We start from the raw sequence: 17,165 nt of genomic DNA on the forward strand, positions 1-17,165 counted from the left end.
GAACTCTGCCCATCATATAAACTACCTGTCTCTCTTATTTGAACTCTACCCATCATATAAACTACCTGCCTCTCTTATATGAACTCTGCCCATCACTTGCTCTGCTCCTCTGGCCCATTCTTCACTGTACCTCGCTCCCCTTTTTCATTTCACTTCATCACTCCCATATCCATCACTACACATCCTCATTCAATCTCACACCTTCTCCACCTCTTGCTTCATAAATGTGGTTTATATGATATCACCCTCCCTTAAATAATTCCCTTCACCCTGCCTGACCCTATTCCCTGCCCCTTCACCACCCTCTCACCCTGGCCCCACCCCACTGCAGCAGTGTGAACAGCGCCCACAGTAGCGCCTCCCGCTCCTCCGGAGGCTCTCAGACTCACTCACCCAGTTCGTCCTATCGCTACCGCAGCCTGGCCCACCCGCCACCGGGGAACGCTCACCGCCTCAGCAGCGTCTCCTCCCACGACTCAGGCTTCATATCGCAGGACGCCAACGTCTACTCCAAGCCTCCCTCGCCCATGCCCTCTGACATCACCAGCCAGGTATGACTGCCGTCACAGATGTCGCTGCAGTGCTGAAACGTAGCTCCGCCCCCTCCTTGGTTTTTATTTCCTCAACCCTTCTGCCCGACGTCTCTTGGTTTTGCGTTCATTCCGTCTCTTTTTTGACCTCYATGTCCTACTGCAGAAGTCATCAAGCTCTGCATCCTCAGAGGCATCCGAGACTTGCCAGTCAGTCAGTGAGTGCAGCTCTCCCACAACGGTAAGTACAACAGCTGCCTCGCACTCCTGTCCTAATTGCGTGCAAACATATTGGAACACACGATCCAATATCAGTCACACGATTAACTGACTTTGAAAAGAATGTGAATGCATAGCCATGCTCGTTTTAGTCATCTGTGTATTGCATACTGTATTGTTGTGCTGTATATGTGTATGAGAGAAGCTGGTAAAACTGACCGGCAGGATGGTCTCCCTAAGTATGTGTTCTTCATCAGTCCAGGTCAACTTGTGGTCATCTGCTCTGTCACCGCTGATCTCTTGTCTTTGCCCTCTTTTCTTCTGCTACTCATACAGTTTGTGTATGCGTGCGTTTGGGAGTGCACGTACTCTTGTGCATGTACAGTATGTCTCTGTGACCCAGAGGTCACATCACAAAGGCTCCTCCCAAAAGCCTTTGGCGTTGATGGACGCTCTGACGATCCCGATCTTGTCTCTCCGTTCCGCAGTCTGGCTCGTCCTTCGCTACCTTCCGCCCTGCTCTCTCTCACACTGGCTCCATCAGGCCTCTCTCTGTCATACTTCCTGCGTCCCCACCCTATAACTACTCCCCTGGATCCAACACTACCTCTCCCACATCAAAGGTTCCTTGCTGGAAGGTTTGTTTTCATCTGTACACTTTTCTTTGCAGTTTTTAAGTTCTTTTTTTGAATTTTTTGTTTTGTGTTTTCATTTGTGCTCCTTGAGTTAACGCTTCTTCACCAGGTTTTTCTTTTCATTTCACCATCTGCTTAACTCATTCGTGACTTCGTTACTTTGCTCCCTGACCTGTGTGCCTTTTGTGTTGTCGTTGGCCATCAGTCTCACCCCCTGGTTTCAAATCTACTGTGTGGTGATTTGCTAAACTGAGCAGGCCCTGGGTGTCACCCATTTCACCTTTCCAAGTCTCACAAACTCAAAAGGCTTCAAACCAATAAACCCACTCATCATCTTGGCCCAATACCAAACACTCACACACACACACGATGAGGAATTCTCCCCCACACTACCCCCACACTGTACCCAGATGAAAGGCGTCAAACTGCTGGATAGTGGACGGGTCTCTCTCATTGGAGAGTTTGCTCTGTTGCTTTTCACTGCTTCTTATTAATCACACCCACCTCTTCAGGATTGGTCCAAGGCAGGTTCTTATGAGCAGCCATTGGCTGCCACGCTTCAGCGGAGGAAGGAGCCCCTGGATAGGCTGAAGGAGAGCGAGGCATCCCCGGGCTCCCAGGGATATGCTGGTGCTCACCCAGACGATGTCCAGAGGTCCCGAATGACCCCCGCCACCATCGCTGCCAAGGTAAMAGAGAATATGCAGATTTACCTCRCAATGGTGGTGAATAYAAGACACATGCTGCTRTAACACAACTGTTGGATTTTAACCCCGGATTGGAGTTTGGTGGTTATAGTCCGTCCATTGTGCTTGGTAGTGGTCCTGTGCTCCTACCATGTGATAAGTGTTTGCTAAGGCTATTGATTGCGATACGGTTAGATCCTTAGTCATCATCCAAATCATGTGTTAGTCCACTAGTCCCGTGTAGCTCTGTCGGTAGAGCATTCGATTCCCACGGTGGGACCAGTGAGAACAAAGTATTAAAATGYATACACTCACTGCTGTAAGTCGCATGGGATAAGAGTGTCTGCTTAATGAATAAAAACAACGTGTTGTCGCTTCCTCCCAGCACGGCGAAGAGGTGTCTCCAGCAGCCAGTGACCTGGCCATGGTCCTGACCCGTGGTCTCAGCATGGAGCAGCAGAAGAGCAACAGGGACTCCCTGCAGTACTCTAGTGGCTACAGCACCCAGACCACCACGCCCTCCTGCTCCGAGGACACTATCCCCTCTCAGGGTACCACTCTGACAAGTACACTCCTTCGCTCRTAGAGTAAACATCCAATACATASAGAAGTCAACCTCACGTACAWTAACCAACAGAGAATGCACTCGCTGTCCTCTCAAGGAAACCGTCCCCAACAGCATAATACATGCAATACTCATCCTCTGAATAACACACCACACCCCTCTATCTCTCTCTCTCTCTCTCCCCCAGGGTCGGATTATGACTGCTACTCTGTGAATGGAGATGCTGAAGGTGAGGCGTCAACGGACTTTGACAAGTCCTCCACCATCCCCCGCCACAGCAACATCGGCCAGAACTACCGACGTATGATCCAGACCAAGAGGCCGGCCAGCACCGCYGGTCTGCCCAGTGGGGCCCAGGGCGGAGTGCCTGGAGGGGGAGGAGGCATTGGGACYCCTGGGACTGCCACCATCCGCCGAACCCCATCCACCAAGCCGGGTGTGAGACGCACCCTGTCCAACGCGGGCCCCATCCCCATCCGCCCGCCCATAGTGCCAGTGAAGACACCCACGGTGCCTGATGCTCCTGGGGGGTACCCCGGGCCTCCGGTACGTGTGGGCAGTGAGGAGTGTGTGTTCTCCGTGGCGGATGACTCCTCCCCCAACGCGTTGGAGTATGTGAAGGCCTCTCCCAAGCGTCTGAGCCTGCCCAACACAGCGTGGGGGTCTGGGGGAGCGATGGAGATGAGTGTGTATGTCCAGCACGGCTCTGAGGAGGACCAGATGATAGCCGCTAACCGCCACAGCCTGGTGGAGAAGATAGGAGAGCTGGTGGCCAGTGCCCACGCCCTTGGGGAGGGACAGTTCCCCTTCCCCAACCTCCCTGATGACCCCCCGCCTGGCCCGGCCCCCCAGCACGACCCACAGGCCCCCGGGTCAGGCACCGACGTGCTGGTGTCCATCCGCAGGGGCGTGCGGCTCCGCAAGACCGTCTCCAACGACAGGTCAGCGCCCAGGATTTTGTGATGGCGCACAACGGAGCGGAGGGAGCGCAGCCTGCACCCACCGAGATGCCTCAACCACTACATACAGTACTGACTCTGTAGTAAAGAAGTAAATATGACAACAGAAGATTACAACAACAAAAAAAGTTTAATTAGAAGTAAATGATAAATAACAATAAAAATGCTGATAATGAAAAAGTAAATCATGAATAATAATGACAGGCTCTGGCCACTATAACTCTATCGTGTCTGGGCGCATGTTTGTTTAATTAGCACCACCATCACCACAGGATCCTCAGACTGTATATAGAGACTCTGTCTGGACTGGACTGACTGCTGAGAGAGAGAGGGACTGTTTATAGGAACCTGGACTTCCAGCCACCCTCTCCACCTCCTCCCACAACCCCCCACTCCTCACCCAACCTCTTACCCCCCCATTCTAGAGTAAAACAGAGGGAAGCAGGTGGCAGAGAGACAGATGAAAAGTGGGGTCAGTAGGGGGCTCCATCTCTCCCTTTAGCTCAGGCCACAAGGCTCTGACAATGCACTGTTAGCTTNCCCCCCCATTCTAGAGTAAAGCAGAGGGAAGCAGGTGGCAGAGAGACAGATGAAAAGTGGGGTCAATGGGGGCTCCATCGCTCCCTCTCCCTTTGGCTCAGGTCACAAGGCTCTGACGACGCACTGTTAGCTTTAAACCATGGCTAACAGTGTGCGTGTGTGCGCGTGTGTGCGCTCGTGTGCGTGTACGAGTTCTGCTGCAGGTCAGCTGGTTGTATTTGAGGGTGGGGCTTCTCTCCTCTGTGTCGTTTTGTTGTTACCCTCACACTGGGCACACACTGGCTAAATCAACGTTGTATCCACGTCATTTTTATGAAATTACATTGCACCAACGTGGAATAGACATTGAATTGACGTCTGTGCCCAGTGGACTGTTTTTATTGTGACATTTGATTTCCTGTTACCACTGTGTGAGAAACCACAAAATGAAGCCAGGCGTATATATTTTCTAAATCCAGAGAGAACATGTTAATAGGAAATGGAGCAATACATGTGTTTTATTTTCTGCTTGCAGAGTGGAGGAGAAACAGAAGCTGTTATCTTAGGTTTAGGTTCTCTTTTTTTAACTTGCAGGCAATCATCAGGCATGCTCAAGTACACATGACAGTTGCTGTCTATCTTTGGCCCTGGACTTTTCTCAAGTCCTTGCCTGATGTGTTAAAAAAAAACTGAAAAATCATGGAAAACTGAAGCACTTTGAAGGTTAATTTCTAGTGTGACCACTAGGAGTCAGTGTGGTCACACTATGTGATGAGACGAGGGTGCTGGGGGAGTGAGGCAGTTGGTTGCCATGYGGTGTGCTGAATGCGTGCCACGGACCAGTGAGCGAAGCAGCTCAATTGGTGAGAGAATAGGRAGATCGAAAAAGGAAGTGATAAAGAAAGGTGGGAAATGRGAACGGAAGGATACTGGATTGCGGGAATGGTTATGTACAATGGGTCCGTGCTGAAAAATGTTGAATTCCAAAAACGGATTTATAATGTAGATCATAACATTTATGTAAAGAGGGGGATGGTAAGCTGCTGTACTTGTCATCACCTGTTGTGAGTCTCAAACATGAGATCCATAGCTAATTTGAACCTTGTGCAGYCTTACGCGGGAGCTGGCTTTGCTAAGGACATTAGAATGAAAGAGTGACTATAGCCAGGGAGAAACAGTGAGGATAATGTAAGGGGTTGCCAGATTGGGAGGAAGAAGGGGGGTGTTTATGTTTACAGAGTTAGCTGGAAGAGAGTTGATGCAGCGGAGAGAGATGGAAKGAGTATTTYACTGCCTGTTCATACAGTAAGCCCGAGTTCAGAGTCAGACGCACAGGAGGAAGTCAAGACTAGAAACTGTATGAAATAGAGTAACCTTTCATAAAATTATGTTGCCATATTTTTGCAATAATGTTATGCTGTAGTCTTGCTTTTATCAATCTTTTATTTTTATTTTTTTATCATCTCCAGAGAACAGTATATCACAGTGACATAGGTTCTGAGCAGGCAGAGAKAGCATTATTCTGACCGTTGTGCTGTAGGGTAGTGATGAACTTCATGGGTTAGTCCATGCTCCCTAGCAGTGACTGTTGATGTCCTCCCCTTGACAGCAATGGCCATTACGAAATGTGTCTCAATGCTTGTTTATTTATTTCGCCTAAACGGAGCACTGTTTTWGAAATGCCTGTGGCTGCTTTAAAGCGAGGATCTGCTTTGAGAAGGTGAGAGAAACACCTGCTGTTGTAGAATATCGCTCATCTGCCGGAGAKAACTTTTCTCATGAACTCCGAAATAGTACTCCAGCGAGGGGCTGAAGAGGGCATGTGTGTGTGGGAGTAGGTGAGTGTGTGGCGGAGGAAGGGGAGGGACCAGCAGTGTGGGTGGAAGTGACCAGCAGCCCAGGGTGGAAGTGAAGCATTCTGGACCAGAGGATGCTCATCCAGAGAATTTCTGCAAAGCACAGGTCATAACGATGTACATGTATATACACATATATACATGCATATACTGTATAAGAAGGTGAACACTTAATTGTGCAAGTCAAATCGCTAGAATCTTTCAAAAGGAGTTCAACTCACATTATTTCGCATTACTGAATTAAAAAAGGCAAATGTCAAATGTACAGTGTATGACAGCAATATGGGAGTGTGTTTATTAGCCAATTTAACAATGCAACTTCTTATCTAACAAAAAGGTAAACATGTTTACTGTCTTTTTAAATGTGCAGATGTAACTCTGGCAATTATTCTGTTCCAATTTCTTGTCGTGCTTGGATTACTCTGCTTCATTCTGAGTGTGTGTGATGYTCCTTGCCGTTCCCGAGAACCCAACTCTGTAAGCGTCACTTCTGTCAGAGCATTAGAGCGAGAGAAAGACAGGATGTGGCACAGGGACAAGACAGGGTGAGTGAGACAGGGCTGTTGGCGAGTGTGTGTTTGGCTGGGACTGAGAGGACCCCTACAGGGGAAACTACAGGGATGTCATTCTCAGTTGTGTCTCTCTGTCTGGGATGAGGTGACACTCTCTCAAGACCCCATGGTGGATGACTAGCAGTCACCTCACTCCCTCACACTCCCACAGCTGGGCTGTCTGGGTCCAGACTCTCTTTCCTCACTATCCCTTGGTTCTCGCCATCCTCCCGCCGGGCACAGACGTCAGTTTAACGTCTAGTTTTGATTTACATTTGGTTGAGTTGTCATCTAACAAGAATTCAATATGAAATCCCCAAAAGATATCGCAATGTCATTGGATTAAGGTTAAAAGTTGGGTGAAAAAAAGACGGAATGCCCTGACGTTGATGACTTCTTGCAGATTCAATTCGTTTCCCACGTTGATTAAACGTCATCMCTTCGATTGAAATGGGTTTGAAATGACGTGGAAACAACGTTGATTTAACTAGATTTGGCCCAGTTGGCTACCCCCACTTTTACTCAATGAATGAACGTGTTGCTTTTAMACCTCTTATCCACCCATCCACCACAATCCCAACTCCTACTAGCAACTCACTCCATAGGCTGCCTCAGCATCAGTTCTTGAGCCAGAGCCAAATCCAAACCCCCAACAGGGCTTTGACTGAAGCCCTTTCCCGCTGGGTGCTAATGCAAGGACAGGGAATAACTTAGTCGTCACAATAAAAAGCTAGTTCCACATTAAAAGAACAGCAYTTCCTTGAGAACAAGATATGATGTCTCACGCTGGCTGGATTATAGCTAATGAAATCATTTTAATTAAGCCTTAACTTCACTCAAAGTGAGTGTTAATTTGCGATAAGTGCCCATTTGACTTATCTCTCTCTCGAATCGGGTGAGTTGTTTGTCTGTGTATCCTGTGGTGCTAGCCACGGGTGGCGTGTCCAYGGCGTTAGTGCTGCCGTTGTGGGGAATGGAGCAAATGGGTTGATGGGAGTGTTTTAAGCATAATATACTTTTCTCTTCATGTTGAGGGAAGGTTACACAGTGCTGTGTAGAGATGTATTTTTCACTTCTTTGTCTCTGCAATACAGCCTCGGTCGCAAATTCCACTTATTTAAATCGCTTTTTGAATACACTTATACAGGTCTCTTTCACAATTTCATCTCAATGGAGCAGCAGAAGAGCAACAGGGACTCCCTGCAGTACTCTAGTGGCTACAGCACCCAGACCACCACGCCCTCCTGCTCCGAGGACACTATCCCCTCTCAGGGTACCACTCTGACAAGTACACTCCTTCACTCGTAGAGTAAACACCAATACATACAGAAGTCAGCCTCACTTACATTAACCAACAGAGAATGCACTCACTGTCCTCTCTCAAGGTAACATACATGTACTATACCCACTCACAACTTAAGAGTATACACATCCCTCTATCTCTCTCTCTCTCCCCCAGGGTCGGATTATGACTGCTACTCTGTGAATGGAGATGCCGAAGGTGAGGCGTCAACTGACTTTGACAAGTCCTCCACCATCCCCCGCCACAGCAACATCGCCCAGAACTACCGCCGAATGATCCAGACCAAGAGGCCGGCCAGCACCGCTGGTCTGCCCAGTGGAGCCCAGGGCGGAGTGCTTGGAGGGGGAGGGGGCATTGGGACCCCTGGGACTGCCACCATCCGCCGAACCCCATCCACCAAGCCGGGTGTGAGGCGCACCCTGTCCAACGCGGGCCCCATCCCCATCCGCCCCCCCATAGTGCCAGTGAAGACACCCACGGTGCCTGATGCTCCTGGGGGGTACCCCGGGCCTCCGGTACGTGTGGGCAGTGAGGAGTGCGTGTTCTACGTGGCGGATGACTCCTCCCCCAACACGTTGGAGTATGTGAAGGCCTCTCCCAAACGTCTGAGCCTGCCCAACACAGCGTGGGGGTCTGGGGGAGCGATGGAGATGAGTGTGTATGTCCAGCAGGCTGCCCAGCACGGCTCTGAGGAGGACCAGATGATAGCCGCTAACCGCCACAGCCTGGTGGAGAAGATAGGAGAGCTGGTGGCCAGTGCCCATGCCCTTGGGGAGGGACAGTTCCCCTTCCCCAACCTTCCTGATGACCCCCCACCTGGCCTGGACCCCCAGCACGACCCCCAGGCCCCCGGGTCAGGCACCGACGTGCTGGTGTCCATCCGCAGGGGTGTGCGGCTCCGCAAGACCGTCTCCAACGACAGGTCAGCGCCCAGGATTTTGTGATGGTCCACAGCGGAGCGGAGGGAGCGCAGCCTGCACCCACCGAGGTGCCCCAACCACTACATGACTTTGTAGTAAAGAAATGAATATGACAACAGAAGATTACAAAAAAATACGTTTTAATTAGAAGTAAATGATAAATAACAATAATAATGCTGATAATGAAAAAGTAAATCGTGAATAATAATGACAGGCTCTAGCCACTATAACTCTATCGTGTCTGGGCGCATGTTTGTTTAATTAGCACCACCATCACCACRGGATCCTCAGACTGTATATAGAGACTCTGTCTGGACTGGACTGACTGCTGAGAGAGAGAGGGACTGTTTATAGGAACCTGGACTTCCAGCCACCCTCTCCACCTCCTCCCACAACCCCCCACTCCTCACCCAACCTCTTACCCCCCCATTCTAGAGTAAAACAGAGGGAAGCAGGTGGCAGAGAGACAGATGAAAAGTGGGGTCAGTAGGGGGCTCCATCTCTCCCTTTAGCTCAGGCCACAAGGCTCTGACAATGCACTGTTAGCTTWAAACCATGGCTAACCGCGTAGGTGTGTGTGCGTGTAAGAGGTGGGCAGAGTTCTGCTGTAGGTCAGCTGGTTGTATTTGAGGGTGAGGCTTGTCTCCTCTGTGTCGTTTGTTGTTACCCTCACACTGGGCACACACCGGCTAAATCAACGTTGTTTCCACATCATTTGAATGAAATGACGTTGGACTGACGTGGAATTGACGTCTGTGCCCAGTGGACTGTTTTTATTGTGACATTTCATTTCCTGTTACCACTGTATGAGAAACTACAAAATGAAGCCAGGCGTATATATTTTCTAAATCCAGAGAGAACATGTTAATAAGAAATGGAGCAATAAATGTGTTTTATTTTCTGCTTGCGGAGTGGAGGAGAAACAGAAGCTGTTATCTTAGGTTTAGGTTCTCTTTTTTTTTTWACTTGCAGGCAATCATCAAGCATGCTCAAGTACATATGACAGTGGCTGTCTAACTTTGGCCATTGGCTTTTCTCAAGTCCTTGCCTGATGTGTTAAAAAAAAACAGAAAAATCATTGAAAACTGAAGCACTTTGAAGGTTAATTTCTAGTGTGACCACTAGGAGTCAGTGTGGTCATGCTATGTGATGAGACGAGGGTGCTGGGGGACTGAGACAGTTGGTTGTCATGCGGTGTGCTGAGTGAGTGACACAGACCAGTGAGTGAAGCAGTTCAATTGGTGAGAGAATAGGAAGATCGAAAAAGGAAGTGATAAAGAAAGGTGGGAAATGGGAACGGAAGGATACGCCATTTGCGGCATGGTTATGTACAATGGGTCCGTGCTGAAAAGGTTGAATTCCAAAAAACGGATTTATAATTTAGATCATAACATTTATGTAAAGAGGGGGATGGTAAGCTGCTGTACTTGTCATCACCTGTTGTGAGTCTCAAACATGAGATCCATAGCTCATGTGAACCATGTGCAGCCTTACTCGGGAGCTGGCTTTGCTAAAGACATTAGAATGAAAGTGACTATAGCCAGGGAGAAACAGTGAGGATAATGTAAGGGGTTGCCAGAAGAAGAAGGGGGGAATTTATGTTTACAGAGTTAGCTGGAAGAGAGTTGCTGCAGCGGAGAGAGATGGAATGAGCATTTCACTGCCTGTTCATACTGTAAGCCCGAGTCGAGAGTCAGACGCACAGGAGGAAGTCAAGACTAGAAACTGTATGAATATATATATAGTAACCTTTCATAAAATTATGTTGCTATATTTTTGCAATAATGTTATGCTGTAGTCTTACTTTTGTCAATGAAAAAAAAAAAGAACAATTTCCAGAGAACAATGAATCACAGTGATATAGGATCTGAGCAGGCAGAGAGCATTATTCTGACCGCTGTGCTGTAGGGTAGTGATGAACTTCATGGATGTCTGCCCAATGCTCCCTAGCAGTGACTGTTGATGTCCTCATCTTGACTACAATGACCATTACAAAATGTATCTCAATGCTTATTTTGTTTAAAAAAATGTTTTTAAAATTTATTTAGCCTAAATAAGAGCACTGTTTTAGAAATGCCTGTGGCTGTTTTAAAGCGAGGATCTGCTTTGAGAAGATGAAACACCTGGTATTGTAGAATATTGCTCATCTGCTGGAGTGCCTGTAGTACTTCCGCAAGGGGCTCTGTAAGAGGGTGTGTGGGTGTGACGCGGCAGGGTGGTGCGGGGCGGCGGAGGAAGGGGAGAGACCAGCAGTCTGGAGGGAGTGGCCCAGGGTGGATGTGACCTCCCCTGGCACAGTGCATTCTCGACCAGAGGATGCTCATCCAGAGAATGTCTGCAAAGCACAGGTCAGAACGATGTATATTTATATATACATATATACATACATATACTGTTTAAGAAGTTGAACACTAATTGTACAGGTCAAATTGCTAGAATCTAAAAAAACGTTTTACTCACATTACTTCACATTACTGAAGAAAAAAAAGGCAAATGTCAACTGTGTGACAGCAATATGGGAGTGTGTTTATTAGCCAATTTAACAATACAACTTCTTGTCTAACAAAAAGGTAAACATGTTTACTGTCTTTTTAACTGTGTAGACTTAACTCTGGCAATTATTCTGTTCCAATTTCTTGTCATGCTTGAATTACTCTGCTTCATTCTGATTGTGTGTGATGCTCCTTACCGTTCCCGAGACCCCAACTCTGTAAGCGTCACTTCTGTCAGAGCATTAGAGAAAGACAGGATGTGGCACAGAGACAGACAGAGCCAGTGAGACTGGGCTGTTTGCTAGTGTGTGTTAGACTGAGAGGACCCCTACAGGGGAACTACAGGGATGTCAGTCTTGGTTGTCTCTCTGCCTGGGATGAGGTGACACTCTCCAAGACCCCATGGTGGATGACTAGCAGTCACCTCACTCCCTCACACCCCCACAGCTGGGCTGTCTCTGGGTCTAGACTCTCTTTCCTCACTATCACTCGCTTCTCGCCATCCTCCCCCTGGGCATAGATGTCAGTTTAACGTCTAGTTTCGATTTACATTTGGTTGAGTTGTCATCCAACAATAATTCAACATTAAATCAACAACAAAAAATGTATGTTAAAAGTTGGGTGCGAAAAAGACGGAATGCCCTTGCGTTGATTACTTTTTGCACATCCAATTAGTTTTCCAAGTTGATTCAACGTCATCGCATAGTTTTTTGGGGGTTGGAATGACGTGGAAACAACGTTGATTTAACCAGATTTTGCCCAGTGGGCTACCTCCACTTATACTCTCAATAAATGAACTTGTTTCTTTTCAACCTCTTATCCACCCATCCACCACAACCCCAACTCATACTAGCAGCTCACTCCATAGCTTGCCTCAGCCTCAGCATCAGCTCTTAAGCCAGAGCCAAGCCCAAACTCCCAACAGGACTTTGAGTGAAACACTTTCCCGCTGGGGCTAATGCAAGGACAGGGAATAACTGTGTCATCACAATAAAATGCTGGTTTCACATGAGAAGAACAACACTTCCATGAGAACGTGATATGATGTCTCATGCTGGCTGGATTATAGCTAATGAAATCATTTAAGTTAAACCTTAACTTCCCTCTAAGTGAGTGTTAATTTGCGATAAGTGCCCATGTGACTTCTCTCTCTCAAATGGGGTGAGTTGTTTGTCTGTGTATCCTGCTGCGCTTGCCATGGGTGGTGTGTCCATAGTGTTAGCGCTGTCACGAGGGGAATGGAGCAAATGGATTGATGGGAGTGTTTTAGCAGAATACACGTTTCTCTCCATGTTGAGGTTTGCACAGTGCTGTGTAGAGACGTATTTTTCACTTCCGTGTCTCTGCAATGCAGCCACGGTCGCAAGTTACACTTATTTAAATAGCTTTTTGAATACTTATGCAGATCACTTTCACAATTTCAATAATAGAGAAAATGTGCTTTCATTGCCTTGTGAGTTTCACTGTGTGTGATTTAATACTCCCCCCGCTAAGCTATATAGAAATAACAATGGAACTCATTCATAATGTGGGATACTGGATATGTAACAGGAGTCTATAGGTCTCATTGGGTCTCCATGATGCATTGCCTAACACAGATCAACCTGTCCTCCCCCTCTTAATCCTGGATAAGAGCTTGGTTAATCAGCCTTATTACTGTAAGAACATTTAAGAAAGAGTGCGTGACTGTCAGGAAAACCTCTGGACTATAGTCATTCTGGCCAACAYAGACCGTAACACTGTATGCCTTTATAGTTTAGGCTGGTGTTAATGTGCCACCAGAAGACACACAGCCGTACTGTGACCTTGCAAATCGCTTTGCGCCGTTAWACGGTGGCCAAACAGCCCAAACCCTTTTCCTTTAACTAGCTTATAATTACTATGTTCAAGCATATGTGAGGGCAGGGATTGAATCAAGCTGGGCAGCTATGGGGTGTAGGTCCTGTATGGAGGTTATACTGTACGTGGTCTAGGAGTAGTTTGTTTACATTGTCTATAGGCGTTGCGCCGGTGCGTCTTTGTGCTCGTGAAGTCTGCCCTGGCGTATGTTGAGGATCTCTGACACTGATGGAAAAACATAGACTCTCGACACAAGGTGGCTACACGCCCACTCTCCCACCCACACACAGCCTGTCCCCGTCTATTTAAAAAGGCCAATAAAGTCACCCCACAACGATGTCACCATCCGTTAACTCAACGCTGTCAGCTCCTGAGATGTAGTCAGGCAGGGAGGAGGTGACTTCCAGGTGCCATGGTAACAGAACTGAATGTCTTRTCACTTGTGGATTCTCTGTGGYTTCTTCTCTCTTCCCCTTCCTCTTCCCAAAGCCCAATCCAATATGAAAGCTAAACCACTGCGTCTGTGAACTTGACCGTCGCCACAGTTTTTAATGRAGTCATTATTTTCATTACGGTGTTGTGAAGAGATATGATGTGTGCATATGTTTTTGTACAAAAAAAAAMCCTCCCTCCAATGGAGTCACGTAACGCTACAGGTGCTGTTGTCTGTCTTCTACTTTCTCTCCTTCTCTTCTTCTTTAATTTATTGTGCCCTTTTTTCCAAGGCTRTTTTGCCTCTGTTGCTGATGACAAGTCTTTCTTTTTGTAATATTAATCCTTTTAATTTTGTTAACTTTAGTCACTGCTAATGTAACAAAACGCACTGTGATGATTCCAGTATTAATAAAAGTTGTACTTAAACTGTGCATGGGTTTGAGAGACAAGAGTCCTTCATTTGGCGTTTTAAAATGTGTTTTAGTGGCATTGACAGCTCTCCGTGTTAAGCTAGAGGGTGAGAGTTGATACAGTAGGTCGRGCCAAGCGTTTGTTCTGTTTTTGGTTGACAGGGGGCGCCAGAGATCTGCTGGGACTAACACTGAGGATGCTTTAAGAACTCAGCAAGACAGATTCTGATTCCAGGAGGGGGATTGTCTGTCGGTAGTGCCAATTGATGCGTGTATCTCACCCAAAACTTCAATTAAGTTCAGCAGTAAGTCTAGCCTCCTGTGCCAACCCTGCGCTCGGTGTAGCTTGAAATTTCAGATTGACCAGAGGGACGGAATACTGAAGTGTTGGTCTGTCTGGTTTMTTTGGTCTATATGTCACCCTAGTGTTACTGCTAGGAGATCAGGCAGAAGCCCGTCCTGGACTCCACACAACGGGTTAGTGACGTCAGTACACGGAAAACCTGTCTGTCTTCATTAAACCCCTGACGGAACAAGGACAAATTCCCTTTACTTAATGTCATCTCCCCAGCCACAATTTAAACCGCACAAAGGAAACTTTAATTAAAAATAAGTGGGGCACAATTAAGCTGAGAACGCCTGACGTTGAAACTCATGGGGACTTGGGGCCTCCGCCTGAGTGAGACTGTATGGGTAAGGCAGGGGGTTTCATTTCCGCTGTTCTTTGCTTCCCGTTTTGTTGAAACTAATTAAATGTTTAAAGGTACAAGTTGAGCTCCACTAATAGCAAGCTGGTGGAGGAGATATTGAATGAGKTATTTTGTTGTTGTAGTTGAAGACCRTGAGATGGGGTAGTAATTGCGGGGTGTAGGGTGGGATGCTTTATTGCAAGTAGKCCTAGACTACTTCCTCATCCGAACCTCATCCTCAACCATATTACTACTCCCTCCAGTGTGTTTAAGTGAGCATCCCACCACACTCTTTAGACTGATCTGTTGGGGTGCGTCTCAATAGTCGATCAGTATCTTCTCCTCATCTCCTTAACCTGTTTTGCAATGACCTAAAAGACATGAGGATAGGTGAAACAAATTTGCCGGAAGACTGCCAATGGGTTTGCTTTCCCTTGGGCATGTCTTTCAGAATGGTAGAGATGGAGGACAGGAGGAGAAGAGGGAAGGAAGCCACTTTTTGGACTATTGAGATGCCTCTTTCTCAATAGGGCACCGTTATATCTTACGGACTCCGTCACCTCGAACTAATGTCTATTTGGGAAGGCTGTATCAGGACAATTTAGAGTTGTGAAATCAACGCTGCATTTGGGAAAATAGATTATTTTCTCCCCCCAATTTAAAAAAAATGTTACAACTACTGTACATTCAAAGTTAGTTCGAGATAACAGCCTTTTTTACCAGACTCCAAACTTATGTCTAGCCTACTACTTCAAGTCCACAACTTGGGGAACTTATCAGAGCAATTCAGAGTTGTGAAATCAATGCTGCATTGTRTCACGCGTATCACTAATACACCCCACATCCCGCATCTACAACATCTAGTCACATGTTGATGTCTTTCATAAGCAAACCCGATCAAGCGAGACACTTTGTTGCTCACTTATTTTGTCAATCCGAAGAACAGCAGAAGAGGAACTTAAGTCATATGCTACATTGCCAACTGGGAGGAGAAATGCTATTTTTTACTTCAACGGATAGTGTTCCTACTTTGGATCAATGTCTCGTAAGTACAGAGCACTAAAAACAGGTTCTTACTTGAGATAATAGTTTAGATGTCTCGTCTTGTAGGCATACGCGTACCTAACCTCTCGCAACGTGAATAATGTCTCTGAGCTCCAGAGAGACATTCACAATGTCATAAACCAGATAACAATATACTATCTCTTCATAATAACACCCTGCCCTACAGGCGGCTCTGGCTATGGAATGATAAGAGGCATAATTAAACTCCCAGTTTCTCTTAGTGGTTGGCTCTCGGTGCTCTCTAAGTTGTTGTCAGTTCTTTCAGTGCCTGCCTGTCTCTCTGATGTGTAAGGCAGTTTCATCTGTACAGTATGTCTCTCACATTGTCCATTAAAGGACTTTTTAACACACACACAGACACTTTTATCATCCTGATAAAATGAATAACAACTGGACCAGCCACAAGGCCACAGAATGACATGGTGGTTTGGGACTTATTATAATGATTCAGGAGGAATTCATGTATAAACGTACACTGCCGTTCAAAGGTTTGGGGTCACTTAGGAATTGCCTTGTTTTTGAAAGAAAAGCACTTTTTTTTTGTCCATTTAAAATGACATCAAATTGATCAGAAATACAGTGTAGACATTGTTAATGTTCTAAATGACTATTGTAGCGGGAAACGGCTGATCTTTAATGGAATATCTACATAGGCGTACAGAAGCCCATTATCAGCAACCACAAATGGCAGCTTCATTAAATAGTACCCGCAAAACACCAGTCTCAACGTCAACAGTGAAGAGGCGACTCTGGGATGCTGGCCTTCTAGGCAGAGTTCCTCTGTCCAAGGTCTGTGTTCCTTTGCCCATCTTAATCTTTTCTTTTTCTTGACCRGTCTGAGATATGGCTTTTTCTTTGCAACTCTGCCTAGAAGGTCAGCATCCCGGAGCCACCTCTTCACTGTTGACGTTGAGACTGGTGTTATTTAACGAAGCCGCCAGTTGAGGACTTGTGAGGCGTCTGTTTCTCAAACTAGACACTCTAATGTACTTGTCCTCTTGCTCAGTTGTGCACCGGGGCCTCCCACTCCTCTTTMTATTCTGGTTAGAGCCAGTGTGAGCTGTTCTGTGAAGGGAGTACTACACAGTGTTGTACAAGATCTTCAGTTTCTTGGCAATTTCTTGCATGGAATAGCTGTCATTTCTCAGAACAAAAATGGACTGACGAGTTTCAGAAGAAAGTTCTTTATTTCTGGCCATGTTGAGCCTGTAATCGATGATCCAGATACTCAACTGGTCTAAAGAAGGCCAGTTTTATTGCTTCTTTAAACAGGACAATTTGTTTTAGCTGTGTTAACATAATTGCAAAAGGGTTTTCTAATGTTCAATTAGCCTTTAAAATTATAAACTTGGATTAGCTAACACAACAGGCCATTAGAACACAGGAGTGATGGTTGCTGATAATGGGCCTCTGTACGCCTATGTAGATATTCCATAAAAAAATCTGCCGTTTCCAGCTACAATAATCATTTCCAACATTAACAACTGTATTT

General features: G+C 46.6%; 2 protein-coding genes across 2 annotated transcripts in view; both read left to right on the forward strand.

Annotated features, from left to right (window-relative positions):
- The window catches only part of LOC111974410 (protein MTSS 2-like), a 114,649-nt gene extending 110,530 nt beyond the window's left edge, over nt 1–4,119 (forward strand). The window contains exons 10-15 of the mRNA XM_070447373.1: nt 332–551; nt 697–771; nt 1,238–1,387; nt 1,897–2,073; nt 2,456–2,621; nt 2,823–4,119. Of these exons, the coding sequence (XP_070303474.1) occupies nt 332–551; nt 697–771; nt 1,238–1,387; nt 1,897–2,073; nt 2,456–2,621; nt 2,823–3,598 (1,564 nt within the window). The 3' untranslated portion in view covers nt 3,599–4,119. The remainder of the gene's footprint in view (nt 1–331; nt 552–696; nt 772–1,237; nt 1,388–1,896; nt 2,074–2,455; nt 2,622–2,822) is intronic.
- Nucleotides 4,120–7,690: 3,571 nt separating this feature from the next.
- On the forward strand, nt 7,691–13,940 carry LOC139028871 (protein MTSS 2-like). The gene is made up of 2 exons (XM_070447374.1): nt 7,691–7,793; nt 7,980–13,940. The coding sequence occupies exons 1-2, from the start codon at nt 7,691–7,693 to the stop codon at nt 8,765–8,767; spliced, it is 891 nt and encodes a 296-aa protein (XP_070303475.1). The 3' UTR covers nt 8,768–13,940.
- The last annotated feature ends 3,225 nt before the right edge of the window (nt 13,941–17,165 follow it).

Source organism: Salvelinus sp. IW2-2015, linkage group LG15, assembly GCF_002910315.2.
Source record: "Salvelinus sp. IW2-2015 linkage group LG15, ASM291031v2, whole genome shotgun sequence".
Lineage (NCBI taxonomy): Eukaryota > Metazoa > Chordata > Actinopteri > Salmoniformes > Salmonidae > Salvelinus > Salvelinus sp. IW2-2015.